The 25,070-nt window shown below is 36.7% G+C and overlaps 1 protein-coding gene across 3 annotated transcripts in view; it reads right to left on the bottom strand.

Annotated features, from left to right (window-relative positions):
* wbp1lb (WW domain binding protein 1-like b) overlaps positions 1-25,070 on the bottom strand; it is a 50,229-nt gene that overhangs the window by 13,313 nt on the left and 11,846 nt on the right. The window contains exons 1-2 of one of the 3 annotated variants that reach the window (XM_061880946.1): positions 6,547-6,675; positions 4,012-4,114 (exon numbers count right to left, since the gene is read on the bottom strand). The exons of 1 other annotated variant lie outside the window; for it this stretch is intronic. In XM_061880946.1, the coding sequence (XP_061736930.1) occupies positions 4,012-4,114; positions 6,547-6,567 (124 nt within the window). In that variant the 5' untranslated portion in view covers positions 6,568-6,675. Of the gene's footprint in view, positions 1-4,011; positions 4,115-6,546; positions 6,676-25,070 lie in introns of those variants that run through there. One more of the 3 variants, XM_061880944.1, reaches the window with a different exon arrangement.

Genomic DNA, 25,070 nt, shown 5'->3' with positions numbered 1-25,070 from the left:
AGGATTCTTCTTTTACCCATTTGGAGTTCATTGAGTTTTCCCTTGCCCAGATGTGTCGTAAGTTTGTAAAGCATTATGAAGCACTCAAGATTAACGACTATATAATTGTTTTTTATTGATTTCAACAAATAACTTACAGCGACCTTTTTACTCATGACTAAAATCAAGACCGTAACTAATAAAAAAAAAGGCATTTTAAGAAAAACTGACAAAATGAACTGACATATTGGGCAATATATAAAAATGTTGATAGAAATGAAATCTAATCATATGTTGTGGGTAAGAAAAGTTAGTTGTGATTGGATGTATTCCTATTTCAGAGGGAGATGCGGTTTGTTACGTATGAGATTACAACTACTGTCTTGGTAAAATACGGAAGCAAAATTCAATAGGTCTACACTTGGAAGAAAGAAATGTAGAAATATTGACATTTCATGGTTGACCCGATGGAGAAAAATGCAAACAGTTTTATGACAGCTAAACCATAACTAATTTGAAGGTCAGTCACCCTGACATTAAGGCAACAGTAATAAACGCAGAGGCTATACATCTATATTGAAGCTGCCATATGACCAACAGGTATGTATTACTACGTTTAAAAACATTTGCCAAAAAAAAAAACTCAGGCAAAAGATTAGGCATGTTTGGAAACCCTTGTTTTACACTATGTGAAAACTCTTTACTAACTCCATGAAAACAGAGCTCCATGGCTTCCTGTATATTGTCTTTCAAGACAGTTTTGTCGTCATTGTTCCTAAAATAAAGACTTAAGGAGGCACATTGACGCAACATTGACGCACAGTCCACCTTTTCTTTTCACCATTAAATCGGATTTCCTTGCTTTCAGAGCTGTTAAGATAGGGTGCGAGTAATATGATATACAGTGGTACAGTACCTCAACTTGAGAGTATTTTGAGCTATCAGCTTTTTGTTATTCTTTAAGTTGCAGGCATAAATTTGCGTCAGGAACCCTCTCACCGCTAGTTGGTGTAGCAAAGGACAGAATGAAACCTCTAAGTTTAGCCACCGAAAGATTCAGCCTTCTTCGTCACCATTACCCTATAAGCTAGAGATCGACATAACTTTGTTTTCCCACCATGGGAACCATGAAAGAGTGTGAAGGAGAGTGCAGAAAAGAAGAAAGTGGAAGATTTTAATTGAATTGATTAAATAAATAATCAAAAACATGACGACCATAAAGGCGAGGCAGTTCTGTGTGTAGCATGTAGTGCTGGTCTACCCTGCACCATAATGAACCAGAATCTGGGGCTGGGCAATATATTGCGTATCTAAGATATATCAATATATTGCATATGCAATATAACTCTGCTCTATTTAATGTCCTTTGTGTTTTTTTATGTTTGATGTGTGCCATGGCTATGAGTTGTTTTTTCTCTTAGCCTCAGCGGCCCAGGCTTAGACCAATTTTTTTGTTTTTTCCTTACCCCCCATTGTTTACCTGGATCTCACCTTTTTTGTAAAGAGCGCTGGAAGTTGACAGACCCGTCAGCAATCCTGTCTAATGTTTGTCTGATTTTGAATGGGATAGTGCTGAAAATTTTAATTTCCCCTCGGGTATTTATGAAGTTATTTCTGATTCTGATATATATTTTTTTACAAGATATGAATTAAGAAAATATCTTAATATCGATATATTTAAATTCATGTTAAAATGACCATACACCGCTTTATTTGTTGTGTTCCTGGTTCTCACTCGCTCCCTCTCATGGGCTTCTAAACCCCTCCCCTTCCTCCTTCCAAGACGTGCTTGCACGTATAAGAACACCCATGATTGGTTGGTTGTTCACTTTGATGATTCACGATTGGTTGAGATAAGACAAATAAGAGGCAAGATAGGGCGGGCCATGGAACCATGAAGGGAAATCACAACTGACACCCCAAATGATGACGAGAGAGCGATTCATATATTAAAAAACTAGTGGAAGATGGCAGAGGGATTCTCTTCTTTAGATGTTTCTGTTAGCGATGTAGACCACGTCCGTCCAGAAAACCCACAATGCATCGACATGGACACATTTGGATAAAACGTTCATTTGGATAAAACGTTCATTTGAGTTGTTTGCCATGTAAGCCCAAATCCAAACTGATCTCCAGTTGCCAAGCCGGGCATATTTTGCACGAGAAATGCTGCCATATATCTATTATTTGCACAGCTATGTTATTTATTTTTTGTAGGAAGAATATTTTTCTATTTTATTTATGTGATGTAATTCTGTGCTACTTAAACAGTTTCTCTTCTGTGCTGTTAATACCCATCTTGACTAACTGGGTTAATAAAACAGCCACTGACTGTTTAAAGTACAATTGTCACTCACTTCAATTTCACTAAATTTTGCTAAAAAATTAATATCTTTATATGTAAACTTTCACCGGAAAATATATTGAGATATATATCGAATATAGAGTTTAAGTTAAAAAATATATCGAGATATACATTTTCGTTCATATCGCCCAGCCCTAGCAGTGCCAGCAAAGGCTGCTAAACAGAAGAATTTAATCTATGAAAATCTGCTGATGATATCTTTGACGGAGAAGCAGCTCAAAAGAGCTACATTAGAAGTCCGCTGTCCTTAGCATAAATGACTAGCGTTTATAGGGGCCCTTTTCGTGAGAGCACACCGTACCATTAAACAGTAGTGTGGGCATAGCTGTAGCTACGGAGACAAATATCAATCGATGTGAAACCAACTTTACCGCGGTCGCTCTCGAAGTTTAACGCTGTACATTTTTACATTAATTCATACAACCACTATTGTTGTAGTATAGTATATTAGTTTATAAAACCAAACCACTGTTAGTACATTCAGTACATTTCTTTAAAAAAAAAAACACTGTTGTAGTACAGCACATTCTATTGTTTTGTTTTCCGTACAATATTTCTTATTTAGAGATTAGTTTTTCTTTTAAAAAGACATATTACATGTTAAAAATTTTGCGTTTTGGGCAAAACACAGATTAATTTAATGTCAATTCATGAAGTTAGTGTATGAAACAACAAGCTCGGTTATAGAAATCCATTAAAATCCTGTGTTGAGTCACTACTGTATTTTTAACTTCGGTTGGGATGTCGAGAGCAGGGACATTTTCAAAAGTCTCCTGCAGAAACCAAGTGTTGGCAGCGCCGCAATTTTTTGACTAATGCCCATCCATTATCTGGCATATAGATAGCTAGTACTTTATTGATTCCTTCAGGGGAGTTCCCTCAGGGAAATTTAAAAATATTTCCGTGTTTTTACAATTTTAATGGCTCTATCCGTAATTATCAAGATCAGATGCAATTGGCCCAAGCTACGTACTTTAAGACAAGATTACATTTGAATGCAGCACCAGCGCCCCCAGCCACCCCAAAGGGAATAAGCGGTAGAAAATGGATGGATGGATGGACAGACAAGGTAAACACTTTTGTCTATAGCGTTAAACGAGATGCCAGTCAATAGTTTAAAGTTCATTGTTGCTGTGATAAATTTGTGGCAAAAAACAGAAGTTATAATCCATAATACAATGGAAAATATGTGCAGCTGATGACAACTATTTTTTTTTTACTGAGCCTGCATTTGTAACTGGATCTTGGAATGGTTTACATCAACTCATCTCAAATAAGAGGCGGCATAAAATACATAATATAGTCCTGATGTGCAATTGGGCAATCACCAACATACCACATTTTCTTTTAACAGTTTTTAGCATAAAGAGTTGCATACATATTTGCACTAGCTCTTCACTAGCTGACGTGAGAGAGATATCCTCTTTTTATATTTCACATTCAAGACAATCAGAGCAAAACAAATGTCTCAAATGCCAGTTTGTTATCTTCATGGGAACCTGATTGCGCTGAATATTATAGCACTATCGTATCAATTTGATACTTTGCAAGATGGGACTTCAAAGATGACTTATCTTTATGATGCTCACATGGATAGCAAGCGTATGTAATCAAATCTTGTACGCACGTCTATTGAGAATGTGGTCTAGAAATAGCGGAACACTTACACCAGACCTCATAGTAGTAACTGCAGCACTGAGATTCTCCGCAGCAGTGACCTGACTCGCACATGTAGCTCTGGTTGTTTACACCTTCACAGAGCAGCAGGTTCTGCAAGATAAGTAGAAAGAAATCGGATTTTAAAAACACAAATGAAAAACAAAAAATTGAAAAAAAAAAAATTCAGAGAACTAGATTAAGAACACTTTTTTTTTTTTAAACAATTCAGGCGGCTATTTATAAAAGCTACAAATCGTAATGAAATCGACTAATAAAAAGCTACAAATTGTAAAAAAAAATCCACATTTACTGAATTCTGAATCCACAGGTTGTAGAAAATACATAAAAAAATAATATGAAGAAAAAATAACACTTAACTTAAGCCATTGTTGTATAAGAGAAGCATCTGTATCAACTTAATAAAGTCAAGTTTTAACATTTTCGGCCCTTTTAAGTTATTAAAAAAACACAACTGCAAAGCAGGAGTGAACATTCTCAATATCTGCTGTTATGATGTATCATTTCATGCAAAAACCTTTGGTTTCATCGTGCATAAAAACATTGTTTATCGTACTCAAGACAATAGCGAGTTCCAAGTCCATGAATACAAAATGAAAAGGCCTTAATTTGATACAAATTAATAATAGATGTATGCATGTATGGAATGACCTGCGCTGATCTATAAAAGAAAAAATGTAATGAGGCAATATTACTTAGCAGGTGGCAGCCACTTATTCTTAGCCATGTGTGCGGGGTAAACGAATGCAAACCACGTGTGCTTGTGAAATGTTGCAATTTCAGTGTTTAAAATTAGAGATGTCCGATAATATGGGACAGCCGATATTATCGGCCGGTAAATGCTTTAAAAGGAAATATTGGAAATTATCGGTATAGATTTCAAAAAGTAAAATTCATGACTTTTTAAAACACCGCTGTACGGAGTGGTACATGGACGTAGGGAGAAGTACAGAGCGTCAATAAACCTTAAAGGCACTGCCTTTGCGTGACGGCCAAATCACATCATATCTACGGCTTTTCACACACACAAGTGAATGCAAGGCATACTTGGTCAACAGCCATACAGGTCACACTGAGGGTGGCTGTATAAACAACTTTAACACTGTTACAAATATGCACCACGCTGTGAACCTACACCAAACAAGAATGACAAACACATTTCAGGAGAACATTCACATCGTAACACAACATACCAAATACCCAGAACCCCTAACGGTACTAACTCATCCGTGATGCTACAATATAAAAAAACCCCTTTTCCTGCCCCCGCCCATCTCAACCTCCTCATGCTCTCTCAGGGCGAGCATGTCCAAAATTCCAAGCTGCTGTTTTGAGGCATGGTAAAAAAAATAATGCACTTTGTGACTTCAATAATAAACATGGCAGTGCCATGTTGGCATTTTTTGGAAAACCTAGTTAAATTGTTTAATGCATCCAGCGGGGCATCACAACAAAATTAAGCATAATAAAGTGTTAATTCCACGACTGCATATATCTGTATCGGTTCATATCGGAATCGGTAATTAAGAGTTGGACAATATCGAAATATCAAATATCGGCAATAAAACCATTATCGGACATCTCTATTTACAATTGATAACACTTCTTTTTAAATGTAACACACCAAAAAACTGAAAAGGAGGCCTTTGTCATAAAGTCAACTTTGCTCCTTAATCAACAAGGTGCCTGTCCAGTTTCAAACCATTCACATCTGCCATAATAAGTGAGTACCGTGTAAACCAGGGATATCCAAAGTGCGGCCCGGGGGCCATTTGTGGCCCGTAGCACGATTTTTATTGGCCCTTGACTTATTCTATAGACAAATTAAACTGGTCTCAAATTAGAACAAAAAAACTCAATCAATCAAATTAGAATGAAAAAGTATTAAAAATTAAAAAGGGACCAAATCCTCCAAAAAAGGGACATGAAAACCAAAATGGCCTGAGTGTCTTACTGGATAAGGTTTTTGATGATTTCCATGTGTCCTGTCATGATGTAAAAGTGTACAAACGTCTTGTGAGAAATATGTTTGAGTGTACTAAAGTCCTCAAAAGCAGTATAATAGCAATATTAGTAACAGTTAATATAAATACAAATCGTTATTAAAATAATCATGAATGATTGTATTGCTTTGTTATCTATAACACAAAGCTAAGATGTAAAAGGGTTTTTCAAATGTTAGCATATGTCCACCTACATTGTTTTGGTTTGAGTATGTTTCATATACAAAATGTATAGAAGTGGCCCTTGCATCCTTCAATTTTTCTCTATGTGGCCCTCGCTGGAAAATGTTTGGACACCTCTGATGTAAACCAAAGCTAAAAACATTACTAATATTCGCCGTTGACCTCCATTTCTTGTAGTATGAAAGTACATGAGCAGCACAATAGTTTATGTAATCAACAAATTTAAATCTTCATCAAAAAGGGGATTTTTCTAGGAGGTATTTAATTTTAAATGAGCTTAATAAATAGCGAGCAAAGAAAGATATGTACAAGATAAGTGTATACTTTCTGTAAAATTACCATCATAGGTCCCACACTCATGATAATCCAGAGTCCAAAATCTCAGAATAGTCCCACCACCTCCTTGGTCTCACTTCCAGACATAAAACAGCTCTCCAATATACTGTATTGCTGCTTCCCCCTTCTTGCCTCACACAAACCCACCCCCACCCTAAAACACACACATTCAAGTCTCGGACCAACAAGGATTGCTCTACGGAAATTTCCAAGGAGCAGCGTCAACACCAATCCACACAGTCTACTTGCTCAGCACTACTTTGACCACAACCACGCACCTGATAAGACTCATCCTCTCAAACTACTTTGTTTATTTTTCTACTTCTTTGACATACTCTAAAACTGACTCAACAACCCAAAACACTGTTTTTTTTTTACTTCTTTCATGTATTTTAAAATGAGGCTTAACATAGACACATTTAAATCACTGTGTAATAAAACACATGATGTTCTGTCCAGGCGTGGCAGCTCAGATAACTGCAGCTGTTTTTGCTGATCTGCTGGCTTTCCCCCAGTTTATGCTCTCATTATGGCCGCCTGGACCGTGTTTGCCACTTGATACGCGTAACCACAGTTTGTTTGGGTCCTCAGCCTGAGCTCCATTGTACTGATGTGGGTTGGGATATTGCAAACAGCCTTTTTTCTACAAAAACATGCCCTGCTGGACCACAAGAATGTGATGAAGCAAGCGATGTTGATTAAACATTTGAACCTTAAAAAGGTGTGTTGCATAACAGCAAAGAGAGGAGATACCATAAAACAAAATCAGTTTTCAAGCACTAAAAAATACTGACTTTGGGTAAAGCCATCTTTTTGAAATGCATATCACAACCTTACATAAATCAGGTTCAACTTTGTAAGGATCAGTTAAAGACATGCAGACTGATTGATAGATGGATAGATACCCTTTATTTTCATTGTAAAAACATACAATGACATTTTACTTAAAGCAGAAAGTGAAACACATAAAAAAGTCTGAATATAAAATCAGTAAGTACTAAGAAAATAAATACTATTTCATTCATACTTGACATTTACATGACGCACATGCATTCCAAGCACATCAGTGTTTCGCCTACATGGAATTGATTGTGGCTCCCTGCCAGGGCAAAAAAAAAGCTGCCACACTTTAAAAAAAATGTTTTGTTTTCTTTACATTAAGACAAATTTAATATATTGCAGGGATTCCCCAAAATTGGCAATACACCTGTGGCAAAAGGGGCGTGGTCAATACAATGTCATACAGTTTGCATAATCTGTTATTAGGGCTGGGCAATACAGTGGGGCAATAAAGTATTTAGTCAGCCACCGATTGTGCAAGTTCTCCAATTTAAAGTGATGACAGAGGTCTGTAATTTTCATCATAGGTACACTTCAACTGTGAGAGACAGAATGTGGAAAAAATCCAGGAATTCACATGGTAGGAATTTTAAATAATTTATTTGTAAATTATGGTGGAAAATAAGTATTTGGTCAGCCAATCAAAGCTCTCACTGATGGAAGGAGGTTTTGGCTCAGAATCTCACGATACATAGTCCCATTCATTCTTTCCTTAACACGGATCAATCGTTCTGTCCCCTTAGCAGAAAAAACGCTCCAAAGCATGGTGTTTCCACCTCCATGCTTCACAGTAGGTATGGTGTTCTTAGGATGCAACTCAGTATTCTTCTTCCTCCAAACACGACGAGTTGAGTTTATACGAAAAAGTTCTATTTTGGTTTCATTTGACCACATGACATTCTCTCAATCCTCTGCTGTATCATCCATGTGCTCTCTTGCAAACTTCAGACGGGCCTGGACATGCACTGGCTTGAGCATGGGGACACGTCTGGCACTGCGGGATTTGATTCCCTGCCGGCGTAGTGTGTTACTGATGGTAACCTTTGTTACTTTGATCCCAGCTCTCCGCAGGTCATTCACCAGGGGTTTTTGCTCACCGTTCTCATGATCATTTTGACCCCACGGGATGAGATCTTGCGTGGAGCCCCAGATCGAGAGAGATTATCAGTGGTCTTGTATGTCTTCCGTTTTCTGATAAGAGCTCCCACAGTTGATTTTTTTCACACCAAGCTGTTTGCCCATTGTAGATTCACTCTTCCCAGTCTGGTGCAGGTCTACAATTCTTTTCCTGGTGTCCTTCGACAGCTCTTTGGTTTTGGCCATAGTGGAGTTTGGAGTCTGACTGTTTGAGGCTGCGGACAGGTGTGTTTTATACAGATAATGAGTTCAAACAAGTGCCATTAATACAGGTAACGAGTGGACGACAGAAGAGCTTCTTAAAGAAGAAGTTACAGGTCTGTGAGAGCCAGAGACCTTCCTCGTTTGAAGTGACCAAATACTTATTTTCCACCATAATTTATAAATTAATTCTTTAAAATTCCAACAATGTGAATTCCCGGATTTTTTTTTCACATTCTGTCTCTCACAGTTGAAGTGTACCTATGATGAAAATTACAGACCTCTGTCATCATTTTAAGTGGGAGAACTTGCACAATCGGTAGCTGACTAAATACTTTTTTGCCCCACTGTATATCGATACACTCGATATATCACGGGTTTGTCTGTAAGATATATAAAATGACTATATTGTGATATTCGAGTATACGTTCTCACGCAGTTGCATTTAGCTGCTGGCATTACACTACAGGCTTTTTCCACTCTTTCTTGTCTCTCCTCACAGACAAGAGCACCTTCTTAAAAATCGTCACATACTGTCATGTCATATGTCACATATGTATACGCCCTCACGGAGCAGAGAGTAGCAGCATGGGTAACATTAGCTGTAATGCCAGCGGAACCGTGTGAGTGGTAATACGAGAGAGAGAGGGTGCGAATCCAGTAAATGAAGGAAGAATAAATTCCCAAGAAAAACAGCAAGGGGTCCATCGTCTGGCGGTGGTTTGGCTTCAAGTGGGAATATATCGAACAGACAACCGTAATTTGTCAAGTGTGCGGCAAAAGCGTTGCTACAAAAAGTAGCATTACTGCTGATATGTAGCATTATTGGAAAAGTCACCTGCTAGAGAATGAAAAGTGCTTACTCCGCATGTCAACATCTCCATTCGGTGCCACACGTCCACAAAATCATGTATAAAAGTGCACTTCATTTGTTTTAAACTATTGTAGTGGGGTTCTGTACAAAAAGTGCATTTTAATTTAGTGTTGTTTGGATATGTCATCTTAGTGACATCATGCACAAAAGTGCATTCATAGCTTGTTTTAAAATGTCTCTGACAATCTTGCATTTTCTGTTTTGGAAATGACATGAATGTTTGTGCCACTGCTTAATAACTGTTTAATAAATACAGTTTTGGTGAATTGACTTAGTTGTGATTTCCTTCTCTCCATGAGAGTTTAAAAATGAGCATATATTAATGCAGTATGAAGAAGAATGTTTTAATGTAGACACATAGAATCATCATACTGCTGTGATTATATGTATCAAGTGTTAATTCAAGGCTGAGACAAAAGATCGAGATATCTATCGTGTATCACGATATGGCCTAAAAATAGAGATATTAAAACAAGGCCATATCGTCCAGCTCTATCTGCGATGATATTTTCTTTAAATGGGTCATATTATGATTTTTCCCCACCTGTAAAACACTTCCTTGTGCTCTATCAGTGGTTCTCAACCTTTTTTCAGTGACGTACCCCCTGTGAACATTTTTTTAATTCAAGTACCCCCTAATCAAAGCATTTTTGGTTGAAAAAAAGAGATAACGAAGTAAAATACAGCACTATGTCATTAGTTTCTGATTTATTAAATTGTATGACAGTGCAAAATATTGGTCATTTGTAGTGGTCTTTCTTGAACTATTTGGAAAAAAGGTATAAAAATAACTAAAAACTTCTTGAAAAATAAACAACTGATTAAATTATAAATAAAGATTTCTACACATAGAAGTAATCATCAACTTAAAGTGCCCTCTTTGGGGATTGTAATAGAGATCCGTCTGAATTCATGAACTTAATTCTAAACATTTTATTCACAAAAAATATTTATGGAACATGTCCACAAAAAAATCTAGCTGTCAACACTGAATATTGTTGTATGTTTTTTCACAGTTTATGAATTACATTCATATTTTGTTGACCTATTATTCAATAAAAATATTTATAAAGGATTTTTGAACGATTGCTTTTTTTAGAATATTTTTTAAAAATCCCACGTACCCCTTGGCATACCTTCAAGTACCCCCAGGGGCACGCGTACCCCCATTTGAGAACCACTGCTCTATATAACATGTAATGGTGGTTCGCCGCTTTGTGACAGTCTTTTCAGGATGCATTGTTTTGTGGGTGGTCCTTTTTACGTGCCTCCACTTCGACTGTGTCTTCTCCCTGCCAGCCGTGGTGTTTTTAGCACTTCCACATGGAGTCTACTGACAGATATAAGTTACAACTATACGCTACTTTGTATTAGAAATGGCAATAGCATGAAGAGGATAGAGAAAAAGAAGCTTATTTACTACAATATCAGACTAGGACGACGGACTCGCGCAAAGATTTTTTCTGACGCAAAATAATGCGCTGCGCATCAAACGTGGGTTTTTTTGGTGTGTTTTTTTTTTTTTATAAATGTGGCGGCGCGGTGCAGACTTCGACTCCCAAGTGATGCAATGCTTTGGTCAGCGACTGCATTTAGCGACTGGAGAGTGACTACAACTTTATTTAAACATACACCAATTTGCTTGAGAACGTATACATTACTTTATTGATCTGATTTATTTATATTAAGTATTTATTGATTTTTTGGAATCTTGACTGATTTATTGAAGTTTATTTTCATGCAATGTGCAATGCTACATTTTTGTTTACAGATGTATTTTATTCAAGCAGATGTTTAAGTTTGCGGTTTATTATTTTTGATGTTGGACATTGTTATTTATTTGCATGCAATTTTACATTTTATTTTACAGAACCATTGCCTTCCATAAGACGCTCTTAATTTACTTATTTGAAAGTTATTCCATACAGAGTGCAATATATACCTGGTTTAAAAAGAACAGCATTTTAGGAAAAAAGAAAAAGAAAAAAGTTGTTATTCTTAGGCCATATTGCCCAGGCTTGGATGTTATAAAAACACTTACTGGCAAGTATTCTGAATATTAAATAGATATTACTGCATGTATAGGTATAGCCATTTTACCTCTAATTTATTTCTAACATGGTGCCTCCATTGATGTTATTTGCCAATTTACTTTTATATGAATTGTGGGCATTTTGATGTACTTTGTAATATGCATATGGTATGTCTTTTTTAATATGCTTTTTCATTCTGTATATTGTTTTGTATTGTTGATCAGGGGTCACCAACCTTTTTGAAACCAAGAGCTACTTCTTGGGTACCGATTAATGCGAAGGGCTACCAGTTTGATACACACTTAAATAAATTGCCAGAAATAGCCTATTTGCTCAATTTACCTTTAATAAATAAATCTATATATATAAAAAAAATGGGTACAATGCTGGACATTGAGTCCGAGTGGACCATGTTCCGCACCTCTATTGTCGAGGCGGCAGATCGGAGCTGTGGCCGCCAGGTAGTTGGTGCCTGTCGGGGCAGCAATCCTAAAACCCCTTGGTGGACACCAGCGGTGAGGGATGCCGTCAAGCTGAAGAAGGAGTCCTATCAGGTCCTTTTGGCTCATAGGTCTCCGGAGGCAGTGGACAGGTACCGACAGGCCAAGCGGTGTGCAGCTTCAGCGGTCGCGGAGGCAAAAACTCGGACATGGGAAGAGTTCGGGGAAGCCATGGAAAACGACTTCCGGACGGCTTCGAAGCGATTCTGGACCATCGTCCGCCGCCTCAGGAAGGGGAAGCAGTGCACTATCAACACCGTGTATGGTGCGGATGGTGTTCTGCTGACCTCGACTGCGGATGTTGTGGATAGGTGGAAGGAATACTTCGAAGACCTCCTCAATCCCACCAACACGTCTTCCTATGAGGAAGCAGTGCCTGGGGAATCTGTGGTGGACTCTCCTATTTCTTGGGCTGAGGTCGCTGAGGTAGTTAAAAAGCTCCTCGGTGGCAAGGCCCCAGGGGTGGACGAGATCCGCCCGGAGTTCCTTAAGGCTCTGGATGCTGTGGGGCTGTCTTGGTTGACAAGACTTTGCAGCATCGCGTGGACATCGGGGGCGGTACCTCTGGATTGGCAGACCGGGGTGGTGGTTCCTCTCTTTAAGAAGGGGGACCGGAGGGTGTGTTCAAACTATCGTGGGATCACACTCCTCAGCCTTCCCGGTAAGGTTTATTCAGGTGTACTGGAGAGGAGGCTACGTCGGATAGTCGAACCTCGGATTCAGGAGGAACAGTGTGGTTTTCGTCCTGGTCGTGGAATTGTGGACCAGCTCTATACTCTCGGCAGGGTTCTTGAGGGTGCATGGGAGTTTGCCCAACCAGTCTACATGTGCTTTGTGGACTTGGAGAAGGCATTCGACCGTGTCCCTCGGGAAGTCCTGTGGGGAGTGCTCAGAGAGTATGGGGTATCGGACTGTCTTATTGTGGCGGTCCGTTCCCTGTACGATCAGTGCCAGAGCTTGGTCCGCATTGCCGGCAGTAAGTCGAACACATTTCCAGTGAGGGTTGGACTCCGCCAAGGCTGTCCTTTGTCACCGATTCTGTTCATAACTTTTATGGACAGAATTTCTAGGCGCAGTCAAGGCGTTGAGGGGTTCCGGTTTGGTAACCGCAGGATTAGGTCTCTGCTTTTTGCAGATGATGTGGTCCTGATGGCTTCATCTGACCGGGATCTTCAGCTCTCGCTGGATCGGTTCGCAGCCGAGTGTGAAGCGACCGGAATGAGAATCAGCACCTCCAAGTCCGAGTCCATGGTTCTCGCCCGGAAAAGGGTGGAGTGCCATCTCCGGGTTGGGGAGGAGACCCTGCCCCAAGTGGAGGAGTTCAAGTACCTAGGAGTCTTGTTCACGAGTGAGGGAAGAGTGGATCGTGAGATCGACAGGCGGATCGGTGCGGCGTCTTCAGTAATGCGGACGTTGTACCGATCCGTTGTGGTGAAGAAGGAGCTGAGCCGGAAGGCAAAGCTCTCAATTTACCGGTCGATCTACGTTCCCATCCTCACCTATGGTCATGAGCTTTGGGTCATGACCGAAAGGATAAGATCACGGGTACAAGCGGCCGAAATGAGTTTCCTCCGCCGTGTGGCGGGGCTCTCCCTTAGAGATAGGGTGAGAAGCTCTGCCATCCGGGAGGGACTCAAAGTAAAGCCGCTGCTCCTTCACATCGAGAGGAGCCAGATGAGGTGGTTCGGGCATCTGGTCAGGATGCCACCCGAACGCCTCCCTAGGGAGGTGTTTAGGGCACGTCCAACCGGTAGGAGGCCACGGGGAAGACCCAGGACACGTTGGGAAGACTATGTCTCCCGGCTGGCCTGGGAACGCCTCGGGATCTCCCGGGAAGAGCTAGACGAAGTGGCTGGGGAGAGGGAAGTCTGGGTTTCCCTGCTTAAGCTGCTCCTCCCGCGACCCGACCTTGGATAAGCGGAAGATGATGGATGGATGGATGGATGGATGGATGGGTATTTCTGTCCATCATTCCGTCGTACATTTTTTTTCCTTATACGGAAGGTTTTTTGTACAGAATAAATGATGAAAAAAACACTTAATTGAACAGTTTAAAAGAAGAGAAAACACAAAAAAAATGAAAATTAAATTTTGAAACATAGTTTATCTTGAATTTCGACTCTTTAAAATTTAAAATTCAACTGAAAAAAATGAAGAGAAAAACTAACTAATTTGAATCTTTTTGAAAAAATTAAAAAAAAGAATTTATGGAACATCATTAGTAATTTTTCCTGATTGAGATTAATTTTAGAATTTGGATTACATGTTTTAAGTAGGTTAAAATCCAATCTGCACTTTTTTAGAATATATAACAAATTGGGCCAAGCTATATTTCTAATAAAAACAAATCATTATTTCTCCTAGATTTTCCAGAACTAAAATTTTAAAAGAAATTCAAAAGACTTTGAAATAAGATTTAAATTTGATTCTACAGATTTTCTAGATTTGCCAGATTAATTTTTTTGAATTTTAATCATAATAAGTTTGAAGAAATATTTCACAAATAGTCTTCGTCTAAAATGAAGAATAAAATGAAAATGTATTTCATATTCTTTACAATAAAAAAAAAACTTTAACATTGATTTAAATTGTCAGGAAAGAAGAGGAAGGAATTTAAAAGGTAAAAAGGTATGTGTTTAAAAATCCGAAAATCATTTTTAAGGTTGTATTTTTTCTCTAAAATTGTCTTTCTAAAAGTTATAAGAAGCAAAGTAAAAAAATAAATGAATTCATTTAAACAAGTGAAGACCAAGTCTTTCAAATATTTTCTTGGATTTTCAAATTCTATTTGAGTTTTGTCTCTCTTAGAAATAAAAATGTCGAGCAGAGCGAGACCAGCTTGCTAGTAAATAAATACAATTTAAAAAATAAAGGCAGCTCACTGGTAAGTGCTGCTATTTGAGCTATTTTTAGAACAGGCCAGCGGGCGACTCATCTGGTCCTTACGGGCTACCTGGTGCCCGCGGGCACCGCGTTGGTGATGGTAAGCAATAGGTTTAGCAGATCAGTTGTGCAGTGTAAAGCACGTATCTCAGGTTGTTAAAATTTTGACCGCCTAAAGAAAAGCCTATCACGATTTCAAATGCTTTAAAAGGGGAACTGCAATTCAGTTCAGTTTCAGTTTATTTGGAACATGCATACGATACAATGTAATGCATCACACAATTCCAGTTGTTTCATTAAAGCACATTCAGAAAGGAGTAGGAAGATTTAGAGCTTATTTAATCCTACCCCTTTTCATACCAAAGCAGTTTTATCCCGTTTCCTTGTTCTCTGTAACAGAACAGTGAACTAAAAAATAAATAATTCACCATAGTAAGCAAACAAATATTAAAGACATAAATAATCTGTCTCAATAAAAAAAGGGGTAAAAAAGGGTTCAAGATGTTCATCATAATTCTTGTTCTGTGTACTTTGTGAACACTTGTAGTTTGAACCGTCTCTTAAACTGAATCATATTGGTGCTTTGTATGATTTCTTTGCTTAATCCGTTCCATAATTTAAATCCACATACTGATATACTTAAGGTTTTAAGTGTTGTACGTGCATACAAATGTTTTAAATTATATTTTCCTCTAAGGTTATATATCTTCTCTTTTGTTGAGAAAAATTGTTGTACATTCTTGGGTAGCAGGTTATAGTTTGCCTTGTACATCATTTTAGCTGTTTGCAAATGCACCAAATCGTTGAATTTCAATATTTGTGATTCAATAAATAAAGGTATGTTCTCTACAGCTAACATTATGTATTATTCTAATTTATCTTTTTGTAACGCAGTGAATGAAGCGCACATTTGTAGTTGTATACCCATATTCCTGCACAATAACTCAGATATGTTTACACTAGCAAGCAGTTAAGAATATGAAGTGATTTTAGTCGAAAACATGTTTTGCTGTATTCATTATTGACATGTTTCTTGCTACTTTATTTTGTATATTTTTGACATGAGATTTCCAATTCATTTTAACCATCTATTATTACACCCAAAAATGTGTTTTCTTTTACCCTTTCAATTTTTTTTATCCATCTATCTGTATTTGTGTTAGACTTTCTAATCTAGCATTTAGTCTTACTGAGATTCAAAGAGTCTGTTTTTGTCAAACCAGCTTTTTAATTGTCATCTTGTCTTGTCTCATAGTAAGTGGTACTATTGTATTGTTAGTGTACAGGAGTTGTTCTTGTTTTTGTTTGTATGGCATTTTTCTTGTATTATATTGTTTATGTTAAATATGGAATGAGTGACACGGGTTGAGATATTATAAGCATCTGCTTCATCCAACCCCTTTACAAGCCTTGCATAAATGTCTCTGCCAAAATGTTTAAAAAAAATGTGTGTTGTACTGTGCAGGTTTGAAATAAATACTTCAATTCAATTAATTTGATATTCTTCTGTTATTATTTGTATTATCTTCTGTGTTCTCTCCTGAAAAAAAACACAGTTGTATTATCTGCAAACAATACTAACTTTAAGTCTTTTGTAACTTTACAAATGTCATTTATATTGAGATTGAACAATTTTGTTCCCAGTATTGATCCCTGAGGTACACCACAAAATATTTTCAGCTCTGTGGAAGTGTGTTTGCCTATCTTCACGTATTGCTTCCAGTTAGTTAAGTAGCTTCTTACCCAGTTCAAGACCAACCCTCTGGTGCCATACCGTTCTAATTTGTTTATTAAGATGCTATGATTAATTGTGTCCAATGCTTTTGTTAAATCCATAAACACTGCAGCAGCACATTTTTTACTATCTATTGCATTTGTGATCTCTTCCGTTATTTCGATTAATGCCATTGATGTTAAAATGTTGGCTCTGTATCCGTATTGGTTGTCTGTGAATGTTTTGTTTTTATTTATGAATTTGTCTAATCAGTTGTTAAACAGTTTTTCCAATGATTTTTGAAAATTGTGGAAGTACAGAAACAGGTCTGTAGTTTGTAAACTGGTGTTTTTCTCCAGTCTTATGAATAAGTACAATGTTTGCCATTTACATTTTATCTAGGGAATTGCCTGTTTGAAATGATAGGTTGCTGATATATATTAAAAGTTCTAAAATCTCTTCAATAACCTTTTGTTTTGTTTTCATATACATTTTGTTGCAATCAGTTGAGGTCTTGATTTACCTTTTTTCACAATATTGACTAGTTCCTCTTTTGTCACTCCTCCTAAGAACATAGAGTTGGTTTTTTTTATCTATGTTGTCATTCAAGTCCTCAACTGACTCAGGATCTGGAATCTTTTCCTTCAGATTTGGTACAATGTTCACAAAGTACTTATTGAAGCTTTCAACTACCGGTACTTGGTTCATATTGCCTTTTTTTTTTACATTTCCATCCAAGACGTACTTAGGATAGTCCTTTTTAGCACCATTTTTAATAATGCTATTTAAGATGCCCCATGTTGCTCTCATACTGTGTGACTAATATTATTTTCTACATGTTCGTAGTATGCCAGTTAGCTTGTTGTAATACATTTTTTACTTGTTTTCTGCTTCTGCAGATATTTATGTTATAAGTGAAAGAAATAACGGATGTATGATTTTTTTTTTTCAATGCATTCTAACTCCTAAATAAATGCGATCAAAACTCTGCTTACAATGTACCTTTGGTGAGCCGCTCTATTCTGACAAGAAGTACAGGTGGTAATCTTTGGCACGTCACAATTCGATCACAATTCAAGAGCTATGTTTCAACTAATTTATTGAAGCTGATTATTGGTGCATCTTTCTTTGTTTCACGAAATAAGAGTTTCACTTGCACTTGTACCTTGTTCGAGTGTTAAGACATTCAATATTGCTACAAAATTCCCTGCTTTTTTTCATGTAATAATACCAGTGCTACTAGTGAAATAGCTAAGTGTACAGCACTGCTGCTAGAATGTTCATTTGTTCAAATTTAGATGAAAATTGAGAAACGAGGGATGGAATCAAGCGTCTTTTTCTGTTGTTCTCGCCATTAAGAGTAAATTGGCTGTCAAAGTGTACCAACTTGCTGGATTACATCCTTGTCCTTCTACGAACCATGTAAGAGGCATGATTTATGACTTACATTTAAGTTTAACGAGCAAGGGAACAAGGAAGCAGCCGATCAGTTGATCGTGTCAACATAGGCATACAAGCTTGTGATTGCGGCACCCCTATTATAGTTTGTTAGCGTTAGCGCTCATAAGATGAGTTTTATTTACGTTTATTTCAGAGTTACAATCAGGCCTGGGGGATACATTAATTTTATCGATCATCAATGTTTTTTTGCAGACAAATTAAAACAAAAAAAAAATGTTCCTCTTAATCCGGCATACTTTCCGCCCCCTATTAGTTTCCATCGCCCTCGCCCGCCCCATTACCTTCTGAGCAGAAATTCAAAACATGGTTAATGGTAACAATAATGAGAACAAGACATTTGGCCCAAATAAAAGCATTTTGCGGCAACAGGCGTGGAACAAATGACTGCACCTTACAAAGTTTGTTTTAAAATATCAGAAGAACAACTTTACTCCAGCATCTAAAACCAAAGCCTCTACTCGAGTCCGATGAGAGTGATATGCAACTCAACAAGCTGAACAAGACCGCAACAACTAACAAACTCCGGTTAAAATGCATTTTACTGTGGTGGAATCATTTACACCAGGTGATGTTGCCATGTAGGGCTGGGGGATATGGTATTTTTTTAATATCTCAATATTTTTAGGCCATATCATGATATAGATCTAGATATTTTGCCTTAGCCTTGAATGAACACTTGATCCACATAATCACAGCAGTATGATGATTCTATGTGTCTACATCAAAACATTCTTCTTCATACTGTATTAATATATGCTCATTTTAAACTTTCATGCAGAGAAGGAAATCACAACTAAGTCAATTGACCAAAACTGTATTTATTAAAAAGTTATTAAGCAGTGGCACAATCATTCATGTCATTTCCAAAACAGAAAGTGCAAGATTGTCAGAGACATGTGTGCACTTGTGTGCATGATGTCACTAAGAAGACATATTAAAACAACACTAAATTAAAGTGCACTTTTTGTACAGAACGCCACTACAATAGTTTAAAACAAATGAAGGGCACTTTTGTGCATGATTTTGTGGGCGTGTGGCACCGAACAGAGATGTTGACATGCGGAATAAGCACTCTTCATTCTCCAGCAGGTGACTTTTCAAATGATGCTAAATATTAGCAGTAATGCTACTTTTGGTAGCAACGCTTTAGTAGCAATCCGCGATATATCTAGTATATTGATATATCGCCTAGCCCTAATGCCACGTATGATGACAAAGAAGCACAATGTACAGAATTACTCCTAAAAGCAGTTGCTCTGCACACCGGCAAGATGTGCGAATGAAAAAGCCTGCCTTTATCCACCTACTAAAACTATAACATGGTCTTCTCAATGTTTTACTTGATTATCTATTTGCATACAATTGTAATAACACTACATTTTTTTTTTACAGAAGTATTTTATTGAAGAAAGAAATTTGACGTTTTCACATATTAAATCTCAATATTTGAGATTCTTTTTTATGTGCATGCAATGTGCAATGCTACATTTTTGTGACCAGAAGTATTTTATTTGAGACAGTTTTCCAGAGGAAGCTCTTATTTAATTTTTTGGGGAAAATTATTCCATAAAATATTAAAACTAGAATTTGCTAACGGTACATTGCAGTGTATGCAATGTCATTTCAAACAAATAGTTTTTTTAATAAAATAAAATCTTATTTTGGATTATATATGTCTGTTGTATTAATTTCTTTAAAAAATTGGGAAAAAATTTGCAAAAAATTGTATATCAATTTTTTGTTTTTTAATCTGAGATTTTATTTCTAGGCCATGTTGCCCATGCCTAGATAGAATCCATAAAAAACATAACAGTAATATATTTCATGATTGCGAACAATTGGCAAAATTCCCCAAAAAATGTGCAGTTCACCTTTAAAGATATTTTAAAGCAGGATAGGAATACAATGTAGTCTTGTTACACACACACCTCTTCAAACAGTATGTATTGCATCAGAAAAAGCAAAATGACAGTTAATACACAATGTACAATATATCATTATTGGCACTATTTTTTTTTAGGAAAAGCAAGGTCAACAGTAACATTTTGAACAGTGTGAGTTAGAATTAAATTTTTAGTAAATGAAAATTCTTTATTGGCTACATAACATGAATTATTCCAGCTCGAAGCCCTAATCTCCAGATCTACTGAACAATGCACACAAATTACCTTATCCACTTGTTTACGTGCTTGTATAATACTGTACGCATGCTTGATCAAATATTTTTGGTGTAACACTTAAACTGAGACGAAGTGTAGAAGAAATGTATCCGGACAAACTGGATTCCACCATCCATCATCCGTCAGGCCACAGTGTACTCGCTGTATTATTAAACTCTGTAAACCCTCCAAATTAGAGGCTGTTGAAAACGGGGAGACAACAAGGACAGCACCAAAGTCCCTGCCATTGAATACTGCTGTTCCTTAATGAAAGTGGATCAAGTTAGGTAATCCCCGACTTGATTACACATTCATAGTGGACCCACTTAGTTAAAGCTTTTATTTATTATGCTGTATAAAAAGGTGCTTTTATAGTCAAGGTTATTTTCAACTTCAAGGGTACTGTGCTTTTTTTTGTAATTGTTTATTGTTTACAATAATTAGAAAAGGTATGACAAATGTATTTTTGAAAATGTATTAATCTATTAATATTAAATGGGTTCGATCAAAAGTCTGCTTGAAATACAGCCTGTGGGAGTTGTTTAATTCTGCCTATAGAGCCCTTAAAAAAAACAGCCAAACACCTCTATTAGGGTTTTATATACATGATGTAAGTATATATGTAATGTAATAACGGACACATTCAAAACATTTAATATTTACATATTTTGATCATTTAAGAATACGCAGTGCAATAATTTAAAAAAACGCATCGCTGCGTTTGCTTGTTTTCTTTTCCATCACTAATTTCTTCTACTTACTGCAGACTTTGAGAGCCAACAAAAATGACATAACATCACTTACTACAAAGTACGCTGCCATTCGAATGCCGACTGCTGGGATGGTAATATATTCCCATTTACATGAAAAATGTCCCATAATCCTCGCAAAAAAAACAGTGTGTAGTTCAACAGTTCCAGGTCCTAAATGGCAGTCAAACTTGTCGGATTATAGTCTCAGCCATCTACTTTCCAAGTGAGAGGCATCATTTATGATCTACAAAAAACTTAATAGAGCAGGGAAACGAGGAAACAGCAGACCCCTCAAAGATGTAAACATAGGGACAAACAGAAGTGATTAAGTCGCCACTATAATTTGCCTGCATTAGCGCCTTACAATAACAATATCACCAACATTGGTTACTATTTAAATCACCAAATAAAAATGTACTATTATTGGCGCTTTTTGAATGGTTATCGAATTTTATGGGCGAAATAGTGGAGCTTCTATTGGTTCCAACATAAGCTGACTTTTATTTAGGTTTAATATTAAGAATGCATTAAAAAAAATCCATCTGTCGTCAAGTCACATTTACAACAAATTACCGTTTATTGCCAATGTCAAAATCTTGGTGTCTGTTCTAAAATGAATTTAAATCATGCACGCAAGTAATAACCTGTGAATAATCTAAGTACAAACGTGTGAATAATGTGATTTAAACAACGTATCGCTTGACAGCACTATTAGCGTTAAAACAAGCTTGACAGTAAAATGTAGCCATAGGCAATAATATCACTGCCATATTACTATGGTGCTTATTTCACAATAGGGTTCTTTGGCAAAAATAACAAGAGGCCTTATTTTTGTCAAGTTATTTCTTCTTGACCTTCATTCTTATGCAAACTGTATTAATTTAATACAGTATTTTTAGTACCAGAGACTATACCAAACATTTTACCCAGCAAGTCGCATCAATTTTCCGCACGTGAGCACTGAGACAGTGGCGAAGAAGAAAAAAAAATGTCTGTGTTCCCATATTTACATATATGCAGTACAGGCAAAAAGTTTGGACACACCTTATCATTTCAATGTGTTTTCTTTATTCTCATAACTTAAATTTTCACTTAAGGTATCACAACTATGACACCTGTGAAGTGAAAACCATTTCAGGTGACTACCCCTTGAAGTTCATCGAGAGAATGCCAAGAGTGTGCAAAGGAGTACCGTATTTTTCGGATTATAAATCGCAGTTTTTTTCATAGTTTGGCCAGGGGTGCGACTTATACTCAGGAGCGACTTATGTGTGAAATTATTAACACATTACCGAAAAATATCAAATAATATTATTTAGCTCATTCACGTAAGAGACTAGACGTATAAGATTTCATGGGATTTAGCGATTAGGAGTGACAGATTGTTTGGTAGTTATTTGATTGACTCGTACCATAATATCTTACGTTAACATACCAGGCACGTTCTCAGTTGGTTATTTATGCGTCATATAACGTACACTTATTCAGCCTGTTGTTCACTATTCTTCATTTATTTTAAATTGCCTTTCAAATGTCTATTCTTGGTGTTGGCTTTTATCAAATACATTTCCCCCAAAAATGCGACTTATATGTTTTTTTCCTTCTTTATTATGCATTTTCGGCAGGTGCGACTTATACTGCAGAGCGACTTATACTCCGAAAAATACGGTAATCAGAGCCAAGGGTGGCTTTTTTGAAGAAATTAAAATACGAAACATGATTTCAGATATTTCACCTTTTTTTGTTATGTAAATAACCCCACATGTGCTCATTCATAGTTTTGATGCTTTCAGTGACAATCAACAATGTAAATAGTCATGAAAATAAAGAAATTGAATGAGAAGGTGAGCCCAAACTTTTGGCCTGTACTGCATATATAGATAGTAAATCCTAACACACATGGATTAGATGCAGCTTCAATAAAACTGTAACACACTGCCCCTGGTGTTTTTGGCAAAGAATTACACGTCATACACTCAAACCAGACAAAGAGCTTAAACGAGCAGATCAGCACACTGACCCTGCAGAAGCATAATTCAGGTTTTAGCCTGATGGTTTTAACACTGTACAGACAATAGAATAGAATCACCATAAAAACCTACCGAAAAAACCCCACCTGGAAAACAATTAGAGGGTTTGATAAAACGTTGGATAAATATACATATTTTTGAGCTGTAAAAAACGGAAGTTACAAAGCAAGGTTGGTTGATTGAACAAAGGTAATCCCTGAGCATTGGGAGGGACACACGAACCGCCAACAATATCATGTTTGGTTGCACCGTCTCGCTGTTGGTTTGCTACTTGAAGTGAGAAGAGAAACTTAAAATGACTGCGGTAAAGAGAAAATAAATTGTCGATAAAACAGAAAGTGTCACCTCAACAGTACGTGCACCCCGACTTAAACAAGCTGAAAAACCTATTCGGGTGTTACCATTTAGTGGTCAATTGTTCGGAATATGTACTGTACAATCTACTAATAAAAGTTTTGGATTTTTTCCAAAAAAGACCGCAGTCCTCAACCGAGTTTACCTCTTTCAACCCTTGTCTGTTCCCTATTCGGGCATACGGAAAAAACAACAGGTAGGAACTAAAGTGCTGGGCGGTAAAAATAAAATAAATAACAAATGTGCTACTTTAAAATAATAGCTATTTGGTCCAATAATAGTTAAATAATTACTGCATACCAAATTCATTTCCATACTTAAAAATAACAGACCAAACTAAATGTTGCACAGCCGTACCATCCTGGAACTAAACCTGTAAAAAATATTTCTTCTCAGGTTTCTCTCTGTTTACATTTTCACACAATGCACTTTTTCATTACACTTTATTAAACATTTCTTACATATTCCTTATGTTTGCACTTTAGGTTTAAGAGGTTTATTGTTAAGTCTCCAAAGTGATTTTAGAATGTTGTTTGTGTGTTGACATTTCCTTTCTGCCTTGATAGCTGAGGGGAATACAATCAGAGGAAAGTTACATTTGAAATAAAAATGTGTACAATAAATACATGTTTCCCTTGACCCTTATTTTCAATGGGTCATAAAAAAACATATCAAAATAACGATAGACAGATATAAAACACTGTTGTCGTGATACAGTTTTAAGCCATATCGCCTAGCCCCAATTAATCCAAAAAATCCAAAAGAAAACAGGAGAGAATGGTGCACACTGAGCAGGGCATGTGCAGGATATGCGAAACAGGCACAAACATAGCAAGATAGGCCTAAAACTAGGGCTGGGCGATATGGCTGAAAACTGTATCACGATATAAGTTTTTTATATTGGTCTATATCGATAATTATTGACATTCTTATGCTCTATGGAAATAATAGACCAAGAGAAAAATATAATAAATATTATATATAATAAATATTATATATATAATATATAACATTTTTATTTCAAATGTAACCTTCCTCTAATTATAATGCCCTCAGGTATCGAGGCAGACAGGAATGTCAATACAAGCACTCAATTTAAATAACATTCTAAATTCATGATAAACTTAATAACCTTTTTAAGGTGCAACAATAAAGAATATGTAAGAAATGCTTTAAGTGTAAGAAAATAGTACAAAGTGTGAAAATTAAAACAGAGAACGCTGAGAATAACTATTTGCAGGTTTACAGTCAGGAAGGTACATGTCTCTGTTAAATTTAGTTTGGTCAGTTATTTTTATCTAAATATAGAAATTAACGTTATACAGAAATTATTTAAATATTATTTGACCAAATTGTTGTTTTAAAGTAGCAAATTATTATATTCTGTCATTTGTTTGAGTTATGCAGTCCTGCACTTTAGTTCCTACCTGATGTTTCCATACATCCTAATAGGGAACGGACGTCGGTTGAAATGAAAAGATGAGTGCGGCAAAGGACTACAGGATTTTAGACAAAACAATTTAAAATCTGCTATAATGTCGACATGACTTTATCTACAATTTTTTCGCTCTCTGCAGCACTCATCTTTA

Source organism: Nerophis ophidion, linkage group LG20 (assembly GCF_033978795.1).
Source record: "Nerophis ophidion isolate RoL-2023_Sa linkage group LG20, RoL_Noph_v1.0, whole genome shotgun sequence".
NCBI classification, from domain to species: domain Eukaryota; kingdom Metazoa; phylum Chordata; class Actinopteri; order Syngnathiformes; family Syngnathidae; genus Nerophis; species Nerophis ophidion.
The sequence above is the reverse complement of the archived record's forward strand: the minus strand, read 5'-3'. Positions and strand labels throughout refer to the sequence as shown.